Genomic DNA, 20,953 nt, shown 5'->3' with positions numbered 1-20,953 from the left:
AATATTCTTTGCAGAAATTACGGACATGACTGTGATGTACAGTACCAGGTGTCAGTATTACTTAAAACATGTGCTGACTGGCTTTAGTCAGGTTTCCTTTTTTCTGTAGTTAGGATCATTGGAGGATGTGAAAAGTGGAGTATAAAAGTAAGGACCACCTATAGAATGCTGATGGGAAAGTATGTCAGCCAGAAATTAGGTCTATGTGTAGTGATCTGATAAAAAAAAAAAAAGTATTTTAATAATCAAGGATCACATCCTTTGTTTTGCCCAATTACAACTGACATACTACTGTTCCAAAAAATAAACAAATAAAATAAAAATTAAATGAAGAAGAAGAATGGGCTGCTAATCAGGTTTTGTAAATTAACCACATACTCTCCATCACAACATAATTTTGGAAAGATGATGAGAGCAGTTTTTTATTTTATTTTTTTAAATACATGAGTTTTGTGGGTGTGTGTGACGTGTCCCCCCCCATATTCTCCAATTAAATTTTATTTTTTAAATATTGGATTTTGCTCATTTTTGTTTAAATTTTTATCGACATTTGAAAAGGTTTAAAATACTCATTGAAAGGGTTTTACCCATCGGCGTCGCCAGACCCCATTTACTGGGGCACGTGCCCCAGTATAAATGAGCTGTGCCCCAGTATAAATCTCATGAATATTTGCAACAGTATTACATTTTTTTAATGCATCAATTTAGATATTTCTAACGGGAGGAGACGTATATTTCTACTCAAATGCGGAGCAAGTGTGTTGTTAACTCCAAATTGAGGATGTATTAGCGCCCCCACGTCAGCGCATGTCACTGCATGAACTGCAGGTAAATTAACGCGCTGCTCTCAACTGAGTTGGATGGGACACTGTGCGGCCACGACGCATTTTTAGTTCTGGTAATGTTTCTTACCTGTCAATTTTATTATTTTCCCAGTGAAACCAGATGATTTATAGGCTACTAACTGAAAATTACTGCATTGGTTTGTAGATGGATATCAGGAAATTCCTCACACGAAGCAGAGACAGGGAATCAGTAAAACAAGATGAGAGAGGGAGGTAAGGTCCCGTAATGAATTAGTGATTTAATGTAACCAGTTACATTAGGAACGTTATAAGTAATATGATAGATATTTACATAATTATAAATTTACGTTTTTTTTATGTTTGCTGTAGAGAATGAGAATGCAGGTGCTGGAGTAGGAAAGGGAGGAGGAGGCGAGACTGACAGGCAAGAGACAGGTGAAGGACAGGAGAGACAGGACCATGAAGGTGATGAGGATGCAACAACCAGCTTCCACAAACAAGAAGGGGACATTAGTGACTTAGGGGGAAAGCATGATGGTCCTAAACAAGTTAAGTTGTCCCACCATCCCCAGCACAAATTTGGAGTAAAAAAACATTAATTTAATTCAAAATGGTTTGAGCTTTTCCTGGTTAAAAAAGAAAGCCTTGTTATCAAGGATATGCAGTGTGTTTTCAACTTGCTTGATAACATCATATTCCCAACACTAACGCAGGTCATCCAGATCTCCCTCACAATCCCAGTCTACAGCTGGAGTTGTGAAAGGTCTTTCAGTGTGTTGAGAAGGCTCCACACTTGGCTGAGGTGCACAATGGGACAAGACAGGCTCCATCATCTTGCTATTTTATCAGTTGAAAAGGAAGAACTTTCTAAGCTGAGTCACAAGTGATTGACCACTTTGCAAAAATGATAAATATGAGGTACACTTTAATGTTAAAAAAATAAAAGGAAAACTTAGCTCAGGACGAGTTAAAATTTCCCCCGAACTAAAACTCTGTAACCTAGGAATTAATGATTACTTCAGAATGTGTATAAGGAAACTTTTTATTTGTCAAAGTTGTTGATGTCTTATTTTTTATAGCTGCAATGTTGAAAATGTTCATGTTTGTTAAAACAAATATGCTCTTATACTCATTAATATCTCAACTGGTAATTTTGGTAGGAATGTATCAGGGTTGGGCAGTGTGCTTGTCTGTATTTATGTATGGAAGGAGGGGCATATGCAGTAGGGGGCCAGTGCCCCAGTAAAGCTTTGTGCCTAGCAACGCCCCTGGTTTTACCACAACCTTCAACAATAAGCTTTATCGTAAAAAAAAAAAATTAAAAAAATATATATATTTTTTCAACTAGGTATGAAATAGCACATATTTGTCAACAGATCCTAAGCATTTTTTGTTTTGTTTTGTTTGTTTGCACGCGAGTGGCCCTACCTCGAGTGATTAAAAACGCTTAATGAAGCATAAACTTCATTCCCACGTCTACCAGTTTATTTTGAAAAGCTTGGCCGGATGTCTCGTATTTGATTACGTCACGCTTGACGCCGGTGCAGAGTGGCCCATTGAGCACAATCTTTAAATAGGAGTAATACCCCCGCGTACAGTGCGGCAGCCTGCTGGCTCAGATATTTTGGTCCTTATCTCACTCTAAACCTCTCCGAGAAATTCCAGGATGCCTTCAAATAAAAACATGCAAGGTAAAGAAATAAAAAAAATACAATTCATAGATTTTTATCCTTATTATCATTGAGGGTGGCTGAATGTCTGTCTGCCGTTAGCTAAAGCTTTGAGTCTTTACAATAGAGCGTCGGAGGCCGACTGGCTCCCATCCAAGGCTAGCTAGAGGAGGCATCACTGTTTACTGCAGGAATAACCTGAACTTCTTTGTTTTTAGGTGGGAAAGCTTTCGGTCTGTTGAAGGAGCAGCAGAGGCAGAAGCTGGAGGAAATAAACAAGGTAAGAGGGAGGCTCTGCGTTAATGAGGTCGTGTACACTTGACTTGGCATTGGCCTTGTTTCTACAGCGCAGACTCCTCAGTGTCTCTGACACTGCATATGGCTGATATACAGCGATCCCTTCTATTGATTTATTGCACCTTATTATCTCCTGGCACTTGTTGAATGGCTGCATACCTTCTCACATGATTGTCTTTGGGGAATGCTCCCCTCTGACCTGTTATAGCTGCTCTGCCTCCTTCCCTTTATTCAGAACAGGGGTCCAATGGGCGCTTTGTTTAGCATCTGGGTTCCTTCCCATCAAATATGCCAGCGGATTAACTAGATCTGCCTGTAATCTGTGCTCCCCTCCTTTATATGATCTGCTCAGTGTCCTGTTATCAGATCACCTCTGGAACTGCAGCACGGAAAGCAGGTCGCTGCAGCTTGTTTAATGCATGACACTCCTTGCTCCCTTTATCTGAAGATAAAGTGTTCTGGTCTGTTGTTCAGGGTTCCTCAACTACAGCTCTCATAATAAAGCAGAAGCATGTTAATTAATGATTTTTGTTCAGTATCTGCTTCATTCTATAGGACTAACAGAATGCCAGGTATATTGGATAATTCACAGGGCCTTGTATGATAATTTGTACCCATTGCAGTTAGGTGTGTATTTTTGTGTTTTGTTTTTTAGGCCTTAAAAGTTCATCATTGTTTTTACTAGAATCTAAATAAGAAACTTTTCGTCTTCTTTGGAAAATCACTTAATCTCAAATGGATTGATGAAGAGTTTTGCTTGGATTGATTGTTAAAATCTGGATTTTATTTGCACTTTTCAAAAACACGACAGAGCTTAGATTGAAACCCTTTTTTTTTATCTGTCTCTGTTTTCATTCTTTGTTCAGGTGGAAGGTTAACCCAAATCTGTTGTTGCCAGACATTTATTTAGCTGCACCCATCATCCTATATCATCTGACTATGCTTTTCCATCATATCTGAAGAAAAGCATCTCCAGACCATGATGCTACCTCCACCATGTTTCACAATGTTTACAATTGGGTGCTTTCTTGTTGTAATTTTTAAACGATTTTTTTTCTCCCTTTTTTTCTCCCTTTTTTTTTTTTTTTTTTTTTTTTATCACTGACTTTATTCCAACTCCTCTGCCAGACTTGCATTGAGGAAAATAAGTATTTGAACACCCTGTTATTGGGCAAGTTGTCCCACTTAGAAATCAGGGAGGGGTCTGAAATTGTCATTGTAGGTGCATGTCCACTGTGACATAATCTAGAAGAAAAACTCACTGAGTTATTTGTTTTGTTTTGTTTTTTTTGTACGATAGAGCCGAGTTACCAGGTCACCTTATTGGGCTCCTCCTTAATTAATCCTCTCCTTGCCTGGGCTGTTGGTTTAGGTGGGTCTGTCATGTTTTGGGAAGCTTTCACTTGTGCTCTTCATCCCTTGGAATGACTCCTTCAGGGAAATTCTGGTTCCAGTAATTTATATAGGTTATAAAAGGCAGAGTTAAAGCACAATGCAATTAAAGATAAAAATACAACAGACGATATAAAGTGTGTATATAGTAAAAAAGAGCATAAAAAAGTTGTGATATCCCAGAATATGTTTCCTTTAGAAACGTATTCCGGGACCTTACAACTTTTTTTAATGTTTGACTAGATTCACAGCTCTTTGTAAAATGTTCAAAGCTTGCGATTGGTTTATTGTTTTATAATCTCACCTTCCTTTAAACCTTACCTGTCTGATTTGTACTGTGCTCTTAACCATTGTCTATGAACAGCTGTATTCCTGTACAACCACAGGTTATGGGTTTTTATTTTGGTAACCTTAAACTAAAATCAGCTGCATTTATTTTGTAGGACAATCAACGGCATTCTTCTTCATAGCTGATGTCTCATTGTGCTGTTATTTCATCAAAATAGAACATGTATGGGGATTTTGAATGGCCCTGAAGAAGGCCACAAGCTTAAATGTGTTGGTCTACCGATACATTTTGTGCTTTAGGTGTTGAAGTGTTCATCTTACCAAATTTGCAATAATTATGTGATTTTACATGTAAGTCCCCGCCATCTTCTGAGAATCTTCAGGTAGATATTTTTGGATTCATGTGAAGTGGAAGGTTTGATGTCCGTGTGCAGCACTTGTTCGGATGTGGTTGCATGCCCTGCGCCTGTGATGGGACATTCCTGTGGGGAGGCTGCAGTCAGCTCAGTCAGGCTGCGATGATAAACATCCAGTTGTGATGGTTATCCTTTTTGATTGCAGGTCTCCGTCACACAGAGGCCAAAACACTGCTCTGTCTTTGAAAATGGTGGATGACTCCTTCACAGCACATAGCGCCATTATAATTTCATTAGAACAGCTCCCTCCAGGCTCTCCTGCCTCCTCCACACTCTTAATACTCCCCAGTAATTAAGTGGTAATAAGCCACAGATAAGAGGACCATAAGATATAATTAGATCAATGCAATTTGAGAGTTTTGTCATTTATCTCTAAGATAGTTGTCAAAACAGCTTTAACGAGTTTCACTTTCACCTTAACATGCAAAACCTGTTTTTGTTTTTCATTTTTTCTGATCTCATTCAGTTTTATCACCTCTTTTCATCTTTCTTAGGAATACTTGGAAGACCAGAAATACAGGGATGAAGAAGGCCTGGCAGAGAAACTGGAAAGCTTAAAAAGTAAGTAAATCCAGTCCTATCTGCTGTTCCAGTATCCAGCAGTCAGGTTGTTTTTTTCTGCTCTTCTTCTGCTTTTTTTCCCTCCTTCCACCTCCAGCTGCTGTTTACTTGTTGGCAGACTGCACAGCCTGCTTTGGCCCCCTTCGGTTATGAGCATTTCTGCTATTCTCTGTGGGAAAGATGGTCTGCTGTGATTTCCAAAAAGGATTTTCTAGGGCCAAGTCCTTGGTGGCCTTAGAGGAATGTGTCGAGGCGTTTCTACGCTTGTTGTTTCAATATTCAGAACCTAGCTGAGCGAACTCTGAGCTTCTGGGAAGATGGAAATCATTATTAGCTAGCTAATTACGAGAAAATAGTTGCACAATTTGCAAGCAGCATCCCTGTCCTCCAATACATATTTATGCATCTGTTGTTATGAAGTTTTATGTTTTTCTTTCCTTTGCCGATTGTAAGCTCTGTTTATAATCTCCAGGACATGGTGACATATGGGCATGTATTTTAATAAGTTCTGGAAGTTGGAAATATGCTAGTGTCCTACTTAGAGCTTCGTCCTGCTGGAGGAAATGGAGCAGTGCTATATAAACAGCACACAACTCCTCGGAGCTTGCTGGTTTTTTGTTTTTTTTCTCCCCCTTTATCTTTTTTCCCATAAACCAAAGGTCAGCAACCTGACAGCTATCAACCATCAATATCCCATCAGATCACCTCTTTTATCTTTTTCAAAATTAATCTACATTGTTTTTCTCATCATTAGTGCATAATTGATTTTGTACTTCTTAGAATTTATATTTTTTGTACAAAAAAAATAAGAAAGAATAAGAAAAATATCATTTTAAAATTAAATCATGGCTTATACATATATTAACTCTAACCAGGAGAGGGTGTAACAGGATGCAGGATGCATCCAGTAACATGACAACGCTCTCATCCAGAGGAGGATGCACACATGTGTTTATTCCATTTTCTTTAGTCCTGTGAGAATGACTGGAGCCAGATCTCTCCACACCGAAGCAATGGAAGAACAGCTTACAATGAAAAACTGAGGCTTCACCGTCCACCTGCTTATTATTGTCTACACATTGAAAAAGCTTGGGTGGAAACACAGTAGTTAAGACTGTTGGAGCAATGGAATGTGATTGAATAGACCACCAAACATTTCTAAATTTAAAACCAATTAATTGATTGTACTTTGCATTCATATATCTTTCAACCATACCTGCTTATTCTTCGTCTCCAGCAGTCATTGAGGTCACACCCACCGGGCAACTTATTTAGGCCAGTTTAGCTAACAGGCCTAATTTCCGACCAAACCCAGGACTATCCATTTTATATCCTTTACTTCTAAATATCAGTGAATATACCTCATTGGGTCATCTGGTCCACAAGACATTGATTCAGATTTTGCCAAAAATTTAAATTGTGATTATTTTACACCAATATTGCAATTGCGATTTTATTTTGTTTTTTTTTTTTTATATTTTTCTGGTCTTGTTTTTTTGCACTAAGCACAAGTATTTATGTTTCCCTCCAGGATTTATGCTTTTTCTTGACCTTGAAAGCTTTCTTTGCCAAAGTCCTTTTTTGCGTGACTTTACTGTAACCTTTGCACTAAATTCTACTTGCATTCATGGATTTGCGTCTGTGTTGTTGCAATCCCACTTTATGCATATTACCACCACCTATAGGGCTGGAGTGAGAAATGTGCTCACTAATTCTTGTAAAATGTAATGTGATCTAAACTGAGAACCTCTGCGATTTGAAAATTTCATTTTGTTAAATTGCCTTTTTATTGCAAATGCAGCTAACGGCCCAGAGCTAGACTGTTTCTCTGATCTTTGCACGGACCTGTAAGTCTGCCTTGACTACACCTTGAGAACCTGTTGACTACCTTGGAGGGAAATATGCCGGACTATGTGGGGGGGTTTAGTGTCTCTTGGTACTTGGGCCGGGCAATTAATTGCATTTGCAATATAATTGCAATTTTAAAAACCCCCCACAATTTTCAAATCTGCGAGGCAATCTATTTTGGTCATATTACATTTAAAAAGAGTAAGTAGCTAAATGTATTCCTTCAGTCCTTCAGCTGGCGGTAATATGGTTAAAGTGAGTGCACAACCACACAGAATGGAAGAGGGATGTGCATCTAGCGTGCAAATACATGCATGCATGCAAGTATAATTCATCACTTCTTGGGAAAATGTTACAGTAAAGTCCTGCAACAAAGGACTTTGGACAAGCAAGCTTTCCAGGTCATGAGAAAACTGAAACCCTGCAGTGAAAAATGTACATGCCTTTTATTAATGCAAAGGAAAATCTAAATAAAAATCACAATTGCAATATTGGTTTGAAATAATTGGAATTTTAATTTTGGTAAAATCGTTCAGCCTTACTTGATACGAACCAGTTTGGTGCCACTATTCAAAATCGTTCTGGGGGCATGGTATGATTTTTGTTCGTTTTTTTTTTTTTATTAATGGGGTAGAGTTATCCAGATGGATTAATGCATTTTGGCAGGTTAAGCCCAAATGAACCCTAAATATGTCCATCCACTCGCTATACCCATTTTTCTATGCCAAGGGACAGTGGAATGGGCATTGCCTCTTTCTTCAGGGGTTATGGGTGTAAGACAGACGGTGGACTAATTGCCAGTCTATGAAAAAATACAAAAACTCCTTTTTAAATAAATTTTTTATATTAATAAAGATGGATACCTTTAGACTCCTACCCAGTGGAACTACAAAAAGCATGACTTATGTGGAATTACAACCCTGACATCTATTCATCTTGTCACTATTCATCCATTAATCTTTGGATTTTACACATGTGCAGAGATAACCACCGCTGACTGAGGAGGCACAGTTTATAGGAAATATGCCAAGAAGGTGCTCTCATATAGTTACACTAAGTGCAAAGATCATTTTCCTATCAACCAATCTGAAATATATCAGCAAAATAAAGATTGGAATTCAAACTATGTTTTTGATGAAAAGATGCCGTTATTGAAGCTCCCTCTGGTCCGTGGATTATTGTCTGCTAGTCTTTTGAAGGCATGGGAAACATTCGTTATCAGAAGGCCAACATGGCAGAGATGGTGTGTGGCGTTATCATGCGATTCAGCTATTTTATCAGCAAGCTTAATGAAGAGCTGCTTCAGATGGCAGTTGGAAAAGAGGCTGGGCGTAAACTCGCTAACAAACAAAGATCCTCAGTTTCACAAATGTTTCAAGTAAGAAGAAACTAAAATCAGTGTTTCACATTAGTCACTTTGTCCACATAGTTGCTGAAGGAATTTTGAAATGAGCAACAACTGAAGGTTGAAGGTTTTTGCATTTGAGCTCTCCTCTGAGGCAGCAGATGATCAACAGGCTGCACCACAACAAGTGGTCCTCTTAAAAAGTCATGCATGTGTGTGTGGAGGCCCCCTCCTGAGGGTTTATGAACAGGGTGAGCATTGTGCTGTCCCTCTCCCCAACGATTCACACAGTTAACACAGCAACCCCTCTCTCTCCTCCAACACACACAAAGCATCCATTGTGGGACAGAAATAGCAGGAGTAATCTGACCAAAGGGGTCTTCTAGAGAAGAGGAAGGAGGAAAGTTGAGGAGGAAACACAGAAATATCTGTTTGCTGGTATCTGGAAAGAGTCACTTCAGTGTTAAATGACATTTAAGGTTTGACACATTTGGTTAAAATATACAAATTTAAACCAAATAATTTTAACATAGAAAACTAGTTACTGTAAAATTGATTCATTAACCAAAACAATTCACTTATGGAATCTCCTATGAGAGCTGAAATCCCACCATAGAGCTGATACTTTACCCCCTATAGATGCATGATGGCATCTATTAAGAAGACAATTCTGGTTTTAATCCCAATCAGTCTTTCTTCATGCTGTTTGCATGCTCTCCTTGTGCATTCATGGATTCTCTCAGGTTACTCCTTCCCATTTAAGGGTATATCTAAAATTACTGTTATGACTAAAGTGCTAAAAATGATCTCATTCAATTATTTATGCATTTAATTTCACCAATAAAATGCAGCAGTTTTATTCAGCTTGGTTGGTTGGAGCAGATCTAAATGTTGGATAGAGATGTTTGTGGGTTTGTTTAGGACCGGTGTGGTATGAGGAAACTGAGCTTCAAAGACTGGTGATATATTCTTCCCATTGTGAAAACCCTTCCCTTTTCATCCTTCCTCTGCTTCTCCCCTTTCAGCAGAGTCCAAGACTGTGACCTGTGGATAGCTTGTGTCAAGTGTTGTGCTGACAAGTCAAATGCCAGCTGAGTTATTGTTGTTTGTGCTGCAGAATGCAGGGTATGAGGTGGGCTTGAACTCTCCCTGTACGCAATAATCCCTCTCTGTGTTTGTTTTGCAGATAAATATGCTGAGTTTGACCTGAACGATGAAGGAGAGATTGGTGAGTAAGAACCAACAGTAAAAACACGTGTTGCCCTCCCAAAGTGCTGCGTTGACAGGACAGAGCAGTAATTAATACAACACTCTGTGTGTATTCTCTGGCCTCAGACAGGCTCATGTGTCACGGTTGGGTCGTCCACGTAAAGTGAGACTCCTTAATTCGACCCACAGCAGATGTGAGGTGAGCAGGTGTTGGACACTAGACGTAGAGCCTGTCTGCAGGTGCTGAAATCCTAATTCTAATTTGGGGTTGGGTCTGCCTGGTCACGTTTATCACTGCAGTAAACCCAGATTTGAACGAGGATGACTGTTCCTCACAGCTGCCATGCGGCCCAGCTGAGGTGGCATGTTGGGTCCGACAGTTGTCAGCTGCTTTTTCTACAATGATCTAAAGAATGTGTTGCTCTCTACATGTTTTTTTTTATCTCAAATAACTTCAGGATGTGTAACGAAATGCCTTTTAATGCTTAGCTTAGGATTATACTCTTTATTCTAGTTAGCTAAGCTTTACCGAACTTTTGAACTGTTCTAATGCAACAGTCTTGTTAAGGACCAGCCGTAGTTGTACCATTTAGTGCAATGTGCATTTATCCCTTCAATGAGGCTTCCTTTTGCAGAAATAATTATAATAGGGCAGTTGATTGCATTTCCAATATGATCACAATTTAACAAAACACAATTTTCACAATTCCAAAATGTCAATCTTTTTTGTCATATTAAATTTAACAAGACACTAAATTTCTCACTCCAGCTCTTTAGATGGCAGTAATGGGCTTAAGGTAGGTTTGCTGTCATGCAGAAGGGTAGAGCGAGTTTCATCAAACCCACAGTTCTAGTCATGACAGTAAAGTCCTGCATCAATGGACTCTGGTCAAACAAGCTTTCAAAGTCATGAAAAAAAAAGTCAAAGTAAAATCGCAATCGTAATATTGATAGGATCAGGAGCAGCATACTGCTTTAGTCAAAAATAGACACTCAATGTAAGAGTTGGTGTTTCTGCAAAGTTATTGGGATTTATGTACAAGTGGAATGTTAATGAAGAGAGACAATGAAGCTTCGTTTTAGATGTTACCGGTCCAAAAGAGAATGTTACCATACTGAAAAATGGGCCTCCTGCAGAATATCTCCCTCTTTTTTTCACACTGCACCTCGCAGCAGTAAATCGTAGGCACAGTCACAGGGAACTTTTATGCTTTCTGCTCTGTTTCAGGGAAAAAAAGAGGATCAGAGCCAGGAAGAGGGTTTTAGCACCTCACTCACTCTTTGCAACTCTACATTAACAAAACGATCAGCAAGACTCTTACGTTCACACTGTAAGCAGCAAAAGCAGCAAAAACCCGTGTACTGCTTCATTTTTTATGCTTGTACGACTTTAGTTCTTATGCGCGGCTTAAGCAGCTTGGCTGCTTTGTCTGCGCAGTGGAAAAAGTGGTTCTGATGCGTGTTGGGCGGAGCTACCCCATCCTTTCTTTGCCTGTAACAATGGCAGCTATATATGCTGTGATCAGTGGTTAAAAAGTAGTTTTAATGTTTTTCAGTGAAAAAGTCCACCTGAAAACTTAATCTGTGCAGTCAGTTCATCCAGATTACCATCCTGCCTTCAAATATTATTTAGCTGTCGGAGCCGCTCAGAACCCCGTACACTGGTGGTGCACTGTCAGGAGGAATCCCATTCAACCGCCAAACTGCGAAGAGACCAAATCGTCTCTTCGCAGTTTGGCGCGGTGGCTGGAAGGCAGGTTTTATTGTATGTAATCCATACTGCAGGCACCAGGATAATAAAAGCGAACATGTTTTGCCTGCAGATTTCAGCATTTTAAGTAAATTTAGGCGTTAATAAACGGTTTCAGCACTGCAAAAAATATAAATCTCAATAAGTTATTTTTTCTTAAAATAAGTGTGTTTTTCCTTGATTTGAGGAGATAAGTAAGACACTTTGCCAATGGAACAAGACAATTTCCTTTTAAAATAAGAAAAAACTATTTTATCGTCTTATTTCAAGTAAATATTATCTAACTATCTTATTTTAAGAGTGAAAATACTCATTCCATTGGCAAATCATCTTATTTACCTGCTCAAATTAAGGCTAAATATACTTAATTTAAGCCATTTTTTACTTATTTCTGGATTGTTTTTGCAGTGAGGACGGTGATCATAGTGATCTGTAGCATCAGCGATTTGTCTCTCTCCCTGCCAGCTCCCAGATCAGCTTCTCTGATTGGTTGATGTGGCTCGTCGAGCAGCAAAAATTCAATTTTTCCAAATCCAGCAGCTGCTGCATTTGCAGCGCAGCGTGTTGCGCGCGTCAGAAGCTCATGACGCGCTGCTCCTCCTGCTCAAAATGAGCTACAGGGCCTTTTAATGTGCCTTGATCTGCGTCAACCATTGACTTTGCATGTAAACTAGCTGCTCCTGCTGCCTTTGCTGCTTTATGTGTGAACGTAGCACTAGGCTGTTTTTTTATTTATTTTCCTTTTATATAAGAACCATCTAAATGAGCCCTGAGAGTATTATTGGCTAACTGATCACTGGCATCAGTAGAGCGTGTTTTCAGTTTCTTTCAGTTTCAATCCTTCAGAGTGTAGTGTGTAATTAAGTTATATTTAATTGGGGTCCTTATTGTGACGTCTCATTTGTTTTGATTATGTAATGGAGGCACATATAAACAGTATATATTGCTCATTTAAGGAGATAATGTGTGACTCAAGTTTTCTTTAGCCTTATGGATTAAAGAGTAAAGGAAAGACAACCCTCCTCAGGCTGTTGCACTCGTTTATACAAAGTCTGCTATATTTTTCCTTTACATAGAATAATAGAAAAATATCTCCTGTGGTTAATAAATGGGGAGAAGTGCCACTCATCTCTCATATTGTGAAAACACTGAAAAAGAAAGGGTAGACATATTTTAGAAAATGGTTCCCCCCCAAGCATTCAGTATTCTACCCTTTTTAAAGATAAAAGCCACCTCTACATTAGCTGCAGAAACAAAAGACTGTTATTTTCCTGTTTCCTCTTATTTCCTTTGCAGTCTAGAGGTTCTCTTGCAGAAAAACAGTCTGTTTTTGTGAACATGATCTTTTGATTGTTATGCACAAAGGGAAATGTTTAGTATGTTTGGAAGAAGGATGGCAACATTAATGACAAATGACCAACAATGTTATGAGATGATCAGAGAAAGATGATTCATAAATATTCTTGCTTTTGTTGAATACAATGTAGCATAAAATGCTGGTTTGATCTTTAAAGAACATTTTGGACCCAGTATACCCGTTTCTTCAACATTTCCATTCATGGTAAAAGAGCTGATGAAGCTGATGTCCTGATTTTTTTTTCGCCAAATCTCAGATCTGATGGGGCTGAAACGAATGATGGAGAAGCTCGGGGTGCCGAAGACCCATCTAGAACTGAAAAAGATGATTGTTGAAGTGACCGGCGGCAGCAGCAACACCATCAACTACAGGGACTTTGTCAAGATGATGCTGGGCAAGCGCTCTGCTGTTCTCAAGCTGTAAGTAAACACATGGATCAGTTGTGATGCAAACTGTTCGAGCTTTTCTGCAGGCTGCGAATAACCTACTGATGAACTGCTGCTACGTCTGAGAGCAAGGTCGGCGTTGACGATTACCTGCCTCATCCATCTGCAGGGGGGGTGTATCAGTCATGACAAGCTATGATGTCACTACCCACTTGCTGTTTGTCACCATAGCAACAAAACCTATTTGGAAAGCCTATCCATTGAAAACACCCCTGGCTTTAGCTGCGATTAGTGGCTTATGTAAGTGAGTCCAGGCTGATTAACCGCTGACCATCGCATAAAGGCTGAGGGGGGAAAAACTCATTAGATATTTTTTTTGTTGGTCTGTTTTTAAATAGGTTAATATATCTGGCTTAAGCTCTGTACAGCAGCTGGGTGCTGGTTCTGCCTTGCCAAAATGGCTGCTGAATGTCAGTAAGCTGACTGGACCTCAGACCCCAGACTAATCTCATAATCCCAAAAACATCCATCAGAATACATAACTTTTCCTACTTTGTCTTCAAATGTTTGTGTTTTTGTTTGTTTTTTTTAGTTTATCCTGTAATCCACCAGCATGCTATTTATAAAAATCTCATTTCCTCCTGCTTCTATGTTCCACTTATTTTCATTCTAGTAAGATGAGCTCCGCTTTCCAGCAATCCTGTTTATTTATGCTTTCTCAACACAGAGCGGTGAACTATTAAAAACATTTTTGCTGTTCTAACCTGATTTAATAGAAGGTGAAATCGGAGCTCAAAGAGGATTCATTTAACAGAAAAGTCCTAAAACACTGTTTCACATACAGTGTGGGGACATTTTTTTCTACAGCCTGCAGTCCTTTGGAGTTAAGAGGCATGGGTTTCTAAACTTTTCTTTTCTTGTGTTGTTTTAATCTATAAAGGAGGAAATGGGGGGGCTGATGAAAGAAAATATAGCAGAATGTTTTTTCTTTGGAGCATTTGGCAGAACAGCAATTGATTCAGTTCCCATTAGAGGGAAACAATTGAGGGCAGACTCTACAATATGGCTCAGTTGGCATCAGGGTAAATGACTCTATGGTGCTTTAGTTTGATAATCCTGTGTCTAAATGACAACAACAGGTGATGCATTTTTTTGTTCATTTTTATTTTTATTTTTTTATCTATTTGCTTTGATTGTTTGGATGCCTTGTCAATTTTGGGCAACAGTTTTGGCATCATGTTGAGAGCGGAGATGTTATCAGTAAGAGTTGGCAGGAGAAGGACAATACAGATAGAAGTGAAAGTAGTGTCGCTTTACTCATTTGGGATCATTAGGCCTTATGGGATTAGCAGGGCTTTGCTGGGTTTCCCAAAATAGTCAATTAAAGGCAAGCATTCACTGTAAATAGCTTGTCAAATCCCATACTGTGTTTCTAGGGCTTCCCTTTTTGTCAACAACACTGAAAAAATTTAAAAACTTGGAAAAAATACTTTAAAAAAAACTTTTCTACATACTTTTTTATTGATTATTTCAAAAAATATTAAACATAAATTAGGACAATCCTACATTTATTCCCTGCTAAATTGCCTGCTTAATTCACACAGTTATATGATATAAGGTGCATCTGATCAGAGCATCTATGATCAGCATTTTGAGGGAGTTTTTCCCTATTTAAACCTTTCGATGTTTAACTTGCCAAGTTCCTGAGTCTGGAAGTTAGATTGAACCCTGCTGTAAGATCAAAGGAAGGCTGTAAAATCTTATGAGTCAGGTAAAGGATTGAAAATGGTCTCAAAAGAATACCTTTTGATAGTTATGCATGAACAAGAGTAAAGAACAGGACTGCTTCCCCCCAGGCCTGAAACTGGTTGTGAACTGGAGATGGATGAAGTTGGTCAGTTGGCTGCTGGTTAGCGAGACGGTATGCTGAGCTTTATGGGGAGATCCAGTGGATGTGTGAGCTGATATTGGAGCTTCACTCAGAGACCTGGAAGATGGAAGTCTAGTCAGATAAAACAGGTTGCGAGAACCTGTCCATGATGAGCAAGCATGAAGTGACAGTGGAGAGGAAAAACTCCCCGTTGGGAAGAGATCTGCCGGACCGCTTGAAATGAGACAGGGAACGCAGTAAGAGCAAGGGAGGAATGACACTGTAATGAAGCTTTAGCTACGATGGTGGAGGAGGGGCTGGAGGTGGGTTGAATCAGTGTCATCTGAATGAAGTCACACAGCCAATCCGCCGCTTGCGCACATGAGCAGAGAGGTGCGTATTGGAGGCCTTTTAAGATGAACCTTGGATGCCGACTGGCTTTCGTGGAGGTGTGGTTCAAGGCTGATTGGCTTTGTCGCAGGTGGATGTATGAAAAGCAATTAGTTTCATCAGTTGTAATTCCGCCTAGGCTTCATAAAACATGCAAATGAACTAGAAGAACATGTCTGCACCTCAAGAATGGGGAGTCGTTTGGGGTTCTTTGTTAGCCTGCCATATATGATACCTGTTTATACCTCTGAAAGAGAGGTCATTGGGGTCAATTGTTGGCTTGGCTGCAAAGGCGAGATGTTTTGTCCCCTGCATGGGGGTGGGGCGTTGAAATGATAGTGGGAAGGAATAAACTCTATCACAGGACCCACAGCTGGTACAATTCCAGTCACCCAGTGCAAGTTTGCCTTCTAAGACAAAAACAAAAGGCCAGACTGAAGTTTCTCAGGGTGAACATAGTCAAACATTCTTTGGACAACTGAGCAAAGCTTAAATGATCATATTTAGTAGTTACAGCAGTACAGGAATTGACATCTTACCAGCTGTGAAACATAGAGCTGGAAGTGTCATAATCGGGGGATGCTTGGCTGCAGCAGCATCTGACCTGCTCAGCATTACATAGACCTTAATATTTTCAAATGTTTATGAGAGGAAACTGCACCTGAGGCATTAACATGACCCCAAACATACCAGTTCACTTAAGTGAGGACTGGCTGTTAACATAAAAGATCCTGGTAGGATGCTGTAAGGTGACCAAAGCACTGAGTGTGGAAGATTGATGACATCACTGTCTGACTTACTATACTTTAAACATGTGTGCCCTCCATTTTGCTTAGACTGTGGTTATTCTCCTTAAATGGGGAAAAAAGAATCATTATGAATACAAACCCAACTTATCAATAGTGAATCTTTTTTATTTTTTTGGTATATGGTCCTGTGTCAGTATAATGCTGCGTTCACACCGGGGGCAGCTGGCGCGACAGAAGCAGCGAGTTTACATGCAAAGTCAATGGTTGACGCGCGTCAAGGCGCAGCAAAAGGTCCCGCGGCGCGTTTCGAGCAGCAAGCGCAGCGCGTCTGAGCAGCTGAAGCAGCGCGTCGGGCGCGTTTTGGCATCTGACGCGCGTGACGCGCCGCAAATGCGCTGCTGCTCGAGATGGAAAAATTGAATTTTTGCTGCTCGACGCGCCGCATCAACCAATCAGAGAAGCTGATCTGGGAGCTGGCAGGGAGAGAGACACAGCGCTGATGACACAGACTGCTCTGATCACTTCTCTTAAACAGTTTATTAAAGCATAATTAACTTAAAATATATACATCTGCCGGCAGAATATGTTGGCTTTTATTATTCTGGTGCCTGCAGATCGGATTATTTAGATGAAAAACACCTACCAGCCACCGCGGTAAACCGCGAGGAGGCGACCCGGCCAGAGGCTGCTGATGAATGGATTCCTTCTGTCGGCGCACCGCCGGTATGTGGGGGTCTGAGCGGCTCCGACAGAAATAACATTGGGAGGCAGGATTGTAATCTGGATGAACTGACTCCACTGATGAAGTTTTCAGGTGTATTTTCTCACTTAAAAACATATTAAAACTACTTTATTCCCACTGATCACAGCAAATATAGCTGCATGGCAGAGAAAGGATAGTGAAGCTCCGCCCAACGCGCGTCAGACACACTTTTGGACCGCGCAGCCAGAGCAGCAAAGCTGCTTCAGACGCGCGTCAGAATTCACTGGTACAAGCAGCAAAAATGAAGCAGCAGACGCGATTTTGCTGCTTTTGCTGCGTCCGGTGTGAACGCAGCATTAGGCTTTGACCCTGGATTTGTCTTAAAATAGAACATTATCACAATGTTTTTATGCTTCTGCTGTTGTTTCCATAAGTATCCAAATTTCTAATGCAACAGGTGGAACATCAAAGTTTTGAATCATTAACTTTTATTTTTGTTTCATGCTTATTTTTTTCTTTTCCCTGCTCTCCTTCCCAGAGTTTTACTGTTTGAAGATAAAGCTAACAGCACCCCCTGCAAGCCAGATGGACCCCCACCAAAACGAGACATCACCAGCCTGCCTTAAACCTCCATGTCAGTCTCCAGACTGTGGAGCAGAGGGACCATATGTGGCTGCATGGAACAACGTGGAATATTGTTTTATTGTGGAAACCAGGGATCAAAGATGATGTTTTGTGAACAAGTGGTGCGTGAAAGGTTTCTGTCATTTGGAAGACCGAGCCTTAAACTCACTAAAAGATGTTTGACTGTGAATATTCATGTTTTTTCCCCCTTTAAATCAAATGTAGCAGTGATAATTGTACATGTAATCCAACTGATAAGTTAAATTTTTTTTACTAAGCGTTTTGTGGTTGTATTTTAAGGGAACACTCATATTTCTATAAAAGTTGCTTCTCTGTCCTTTCTTTCCTTAAACCTGGAAAAAAATCCAGCTTAATGGCGCAAGACTTGGTGACTTCTGGAAAATCCTTGAACAAAAAGCAGTTTTTCTGTCCCATTTTCTCCACCTTCCTGACTAGTCCTACATGCTGCTGCTGAGCTAATGCCAGAGAACACATTCCGCTTATTTCATCCTGATCATCAGACCTAGGTGCTGCAACCTGCTTTTTGAAAATTCACTCGCAGTTGTTTAGAGATGAGCAGAAAGAGATTACACTAACTGGAGGAGTTTGGGTTTCAACAAGTGACTTGAAGGCCAGCCGGTTTGATCCAGTTTCAATTGGGTGATCTTTCAGGACGCAGTTTCACAAACAGACACACAAAGCAGAACAAATGCACATAGAATGCTACATAAAGTACAATCACGTCCTTTCCAAGTGCCTCAACTTGCAGCTACTGTAAGGCTTAAGCCCTTTCAGAAAGGAAGAAAAGCACACATGCATTCATGTAAAACCACTTTTAGCTTGGCTATTCCAGAAAATCATGAATTTATCTTTGATTTTAGGTAAGATAGCGTGAATAAGTGAATTTTAAATATGTTTTGCTATTGCTTTGCATTCATGAGTGAATGAGATTTACTCTTATTTTTATTTTGCTTAATAAACGTTTTATATTTCACTGTAAGCGTTAAATCTGTCCTTGATTTGTCTTTTTCATTAACCCTTCATCATGGAGGTTTTTTTTGTAAGATAATTTGTGCCTCTTTTCTGCCCATTGTGTTTGTTTTTTGTCGTTTGTCCCACCCTGTTGTGAATTTGGTACTTTCACACATTACAAGGTGTTTTCAGTCTTCCAGAAGCATCACATATTTTAGCCTGAAGATGCGCATTGCTTTGCAGACACCAAAGGAATCGAAGGTGGTTTTTATACCGTCCTTATTGCAGCTATGAAGCTCTGCCCTCAAACTTATTTCAGGACATGTAAATGCCAGGCTTAGTGCATTCTTGTAGTGGGGTTGTGTGGAGCAGCAGTGAGATGAAGATTTTTTTTTTTTTTATCTGCTTTTGCCAACTTCTATGTAAGGTATTTTACAAGTCATTTACGTTGCACTGCTGAGTGCACTCCAATCACTGCCAGGTCCAACTCTTGTTCCGTGTGTATTTCCTTTGTTATTCTCTCTACAATTTGTCACACAGCTTACAGTGTTCTAGTTTCAAGTGGGAGGAACAGCGGAATTTGCTAATTGTTGACATCAGTAGCCAGGCTACCTGCAATTAGCAACGCAAGCCGGTAACATTTTACATCCTAACCTGAGGTTTATTGAAATAATTTTTACAACTTTTAAACTTTTTTTGCACAACTGCTATTTTGGAACTGCATTCATGGATTGTTTAAGGGGTTTTTTTCTTCCCCCAACTAAAAATAACCAAGAGCCCTCCATTTAGTGCTGATTTGTTTTTTTTTATCTGACAGTTACGACCAATTTTCATTGGAGCGCTCTCTTCTGAAAATAGCATTAACCTTCAAAAGGGGTGCTGGAATAAAAGGCCTTTTCTAAACCTACTTGGGGTTTCATTGTTTGCTATGAATTCCTTCGATTTTTTTTTTTTTTTTTTGCCTTTAAAAATATATCTGACCTTATTGAGCTCCAGATAAGAAACGAGTCTCCATGAAACTGACCACACAGCCCCACTGTAATAAACGAAAGCACCAAAAGATGTGAAAAGCTCCTTAAATCTTCAGATTTGTAAACTCTGATAGCTTTCTGGAATTACTTGTTATAAAGAAGTACCTCCACTCATCTTTGGCAGTTTTGTACCAAGAAGTACCGTATGTCAAACCAAACCAATTTCAGGAAAATATCACGTTGCCCCATTGCATTTTTTCATCATTCTTGAAAGTGTGTATATCATTCAGTGTTATGCTTTTATTTTTTTTCTTGCAATTTCATTCTGTGTGTGTGTGAGAGTGATTAAGCAATAAATGTCTTCTTGTAAACATCACCACCTGTGAATATTCTTTTAAATTTGCTCCAATCTGCTCTATATTCTGGATACTATGTAAGGGCTGTTTAGGAGAACAGTTGCTGGGATGTGAAACAGCATGGAGGATAATAAGCAGGACTCTAACAAGCCTGCTAACAGGCAGGCCTAGTGGGATTATATTAAGCACCCCTGTAATTAAAATGATAACCACTGTTGCATGTAATAAACTGTCAGCAGCTTATAGAGCCAGTGCGGACAAGAAAGTACTAAGAAACTGAGGAAAAAACAATCCTGTAATAGCTTTTACCTTAAGACCAATGTTAGACTCCAACTTATCTACTATCTCTATTTCTACTATCTGTATTTCATATGTTTTGAAGTATGCAGAATATCTTGATCTTTATTTTTAACATTTCAAGTTTTATTTGTTTGAAATGGTTTATCAGTAGTTATTTTAAATACACCAGATATACACCTTATAGCCCTGTATGGATAATTATTACCTGTTTTCTGCCTCTAGAATAATCAATGCAATCTATCAATGAGTAAGACCCATAAATGTAGATCTTATTCCTTCACTGGGTCTGCCTACCATGCATGAACATTGCCCTCTACTGGACACTCTAAGTGAAGCTATTGTTTGCTCCTGCTGCTCTGTCTGGATCTGTTTTTGTAAACCCTAATAACAATCTTTATGCTGCAGAGGCAAGTTCAACAAAAAGTAACACCACTCAATTACTTTTTAGACTTTTTATAGGTACAGAAATATGGCTGTTTAAGCACTAGCTATTCCAGCCAGTACAATTAATTAACTCCTCAATGCCCTCAATGGAGACTGAAATAAATCTCAATGGTTCCCCATAGAACATGCAGCATTTAGTTAACATGAAACACGCCTCAAATGAGGCAGAAAACTTACGGATTCCAAAAAATGTCACACATGAATTAAACTATCAGTCAGATCTCCTAATAAGGGTATGTGGTTATGGCT

General features: G+C 39.5%; 1 protein-coding gene across 1 annotated transcript; it reads left to right on the top strand.

Annotated features, from left to right (window-relative positions):
* The first annotated feature begins 2,341 nt into the window (after window positions 1-2,341).
* aif1l (allograft inflammatory factor 1-like) lies at window positions 2,342-18,669 on the top strand. Its single transcript, XM_038308689.1, has 6 exons — window positions 2,342-2,497; window positions 2,695-2,756; window positions 5,364-5,430; window positions 9,810-9,851; window positions 13,196-13,358; window positions 17,576-18,669. The coding sequence occupies exons 1-6, from the start codon at window positions 2,473-2,475 to the stop codon at window positions 17,661-17,663; spliced, it is 447 nt and encodes a 148-aa protein (XP_038164617.1). The 5' UTR covers window positions 2,342-2,472; the 3' UTR covers window positions 17,664-18,669.
* Window positions 18,670-20,953: the final 2,284 nt, after the last annotated feature.

The sequence above is a fragment of the Cyprinodon tularosa genome, unplaced genomic scaffold (genome assembly GCF_016077235.1).
Source record: "Cyprinodon tularosa strain WSP-4 unplaced genomic scaffold, ASM1607723v1 ctg643, whole genome shotgun sequence".
Taxonomy (NCBI): domain Eukaryota; kingdom Metazoa; phylum Chordata; class Actinopteri; order Cyprinodontiformes; family Cyprinodontidae; genus Cyprinodon; species Cyprinodon tularosa.
This window is presented reverse-complemented; position numbering and strand designations above follow the sequence as displayed.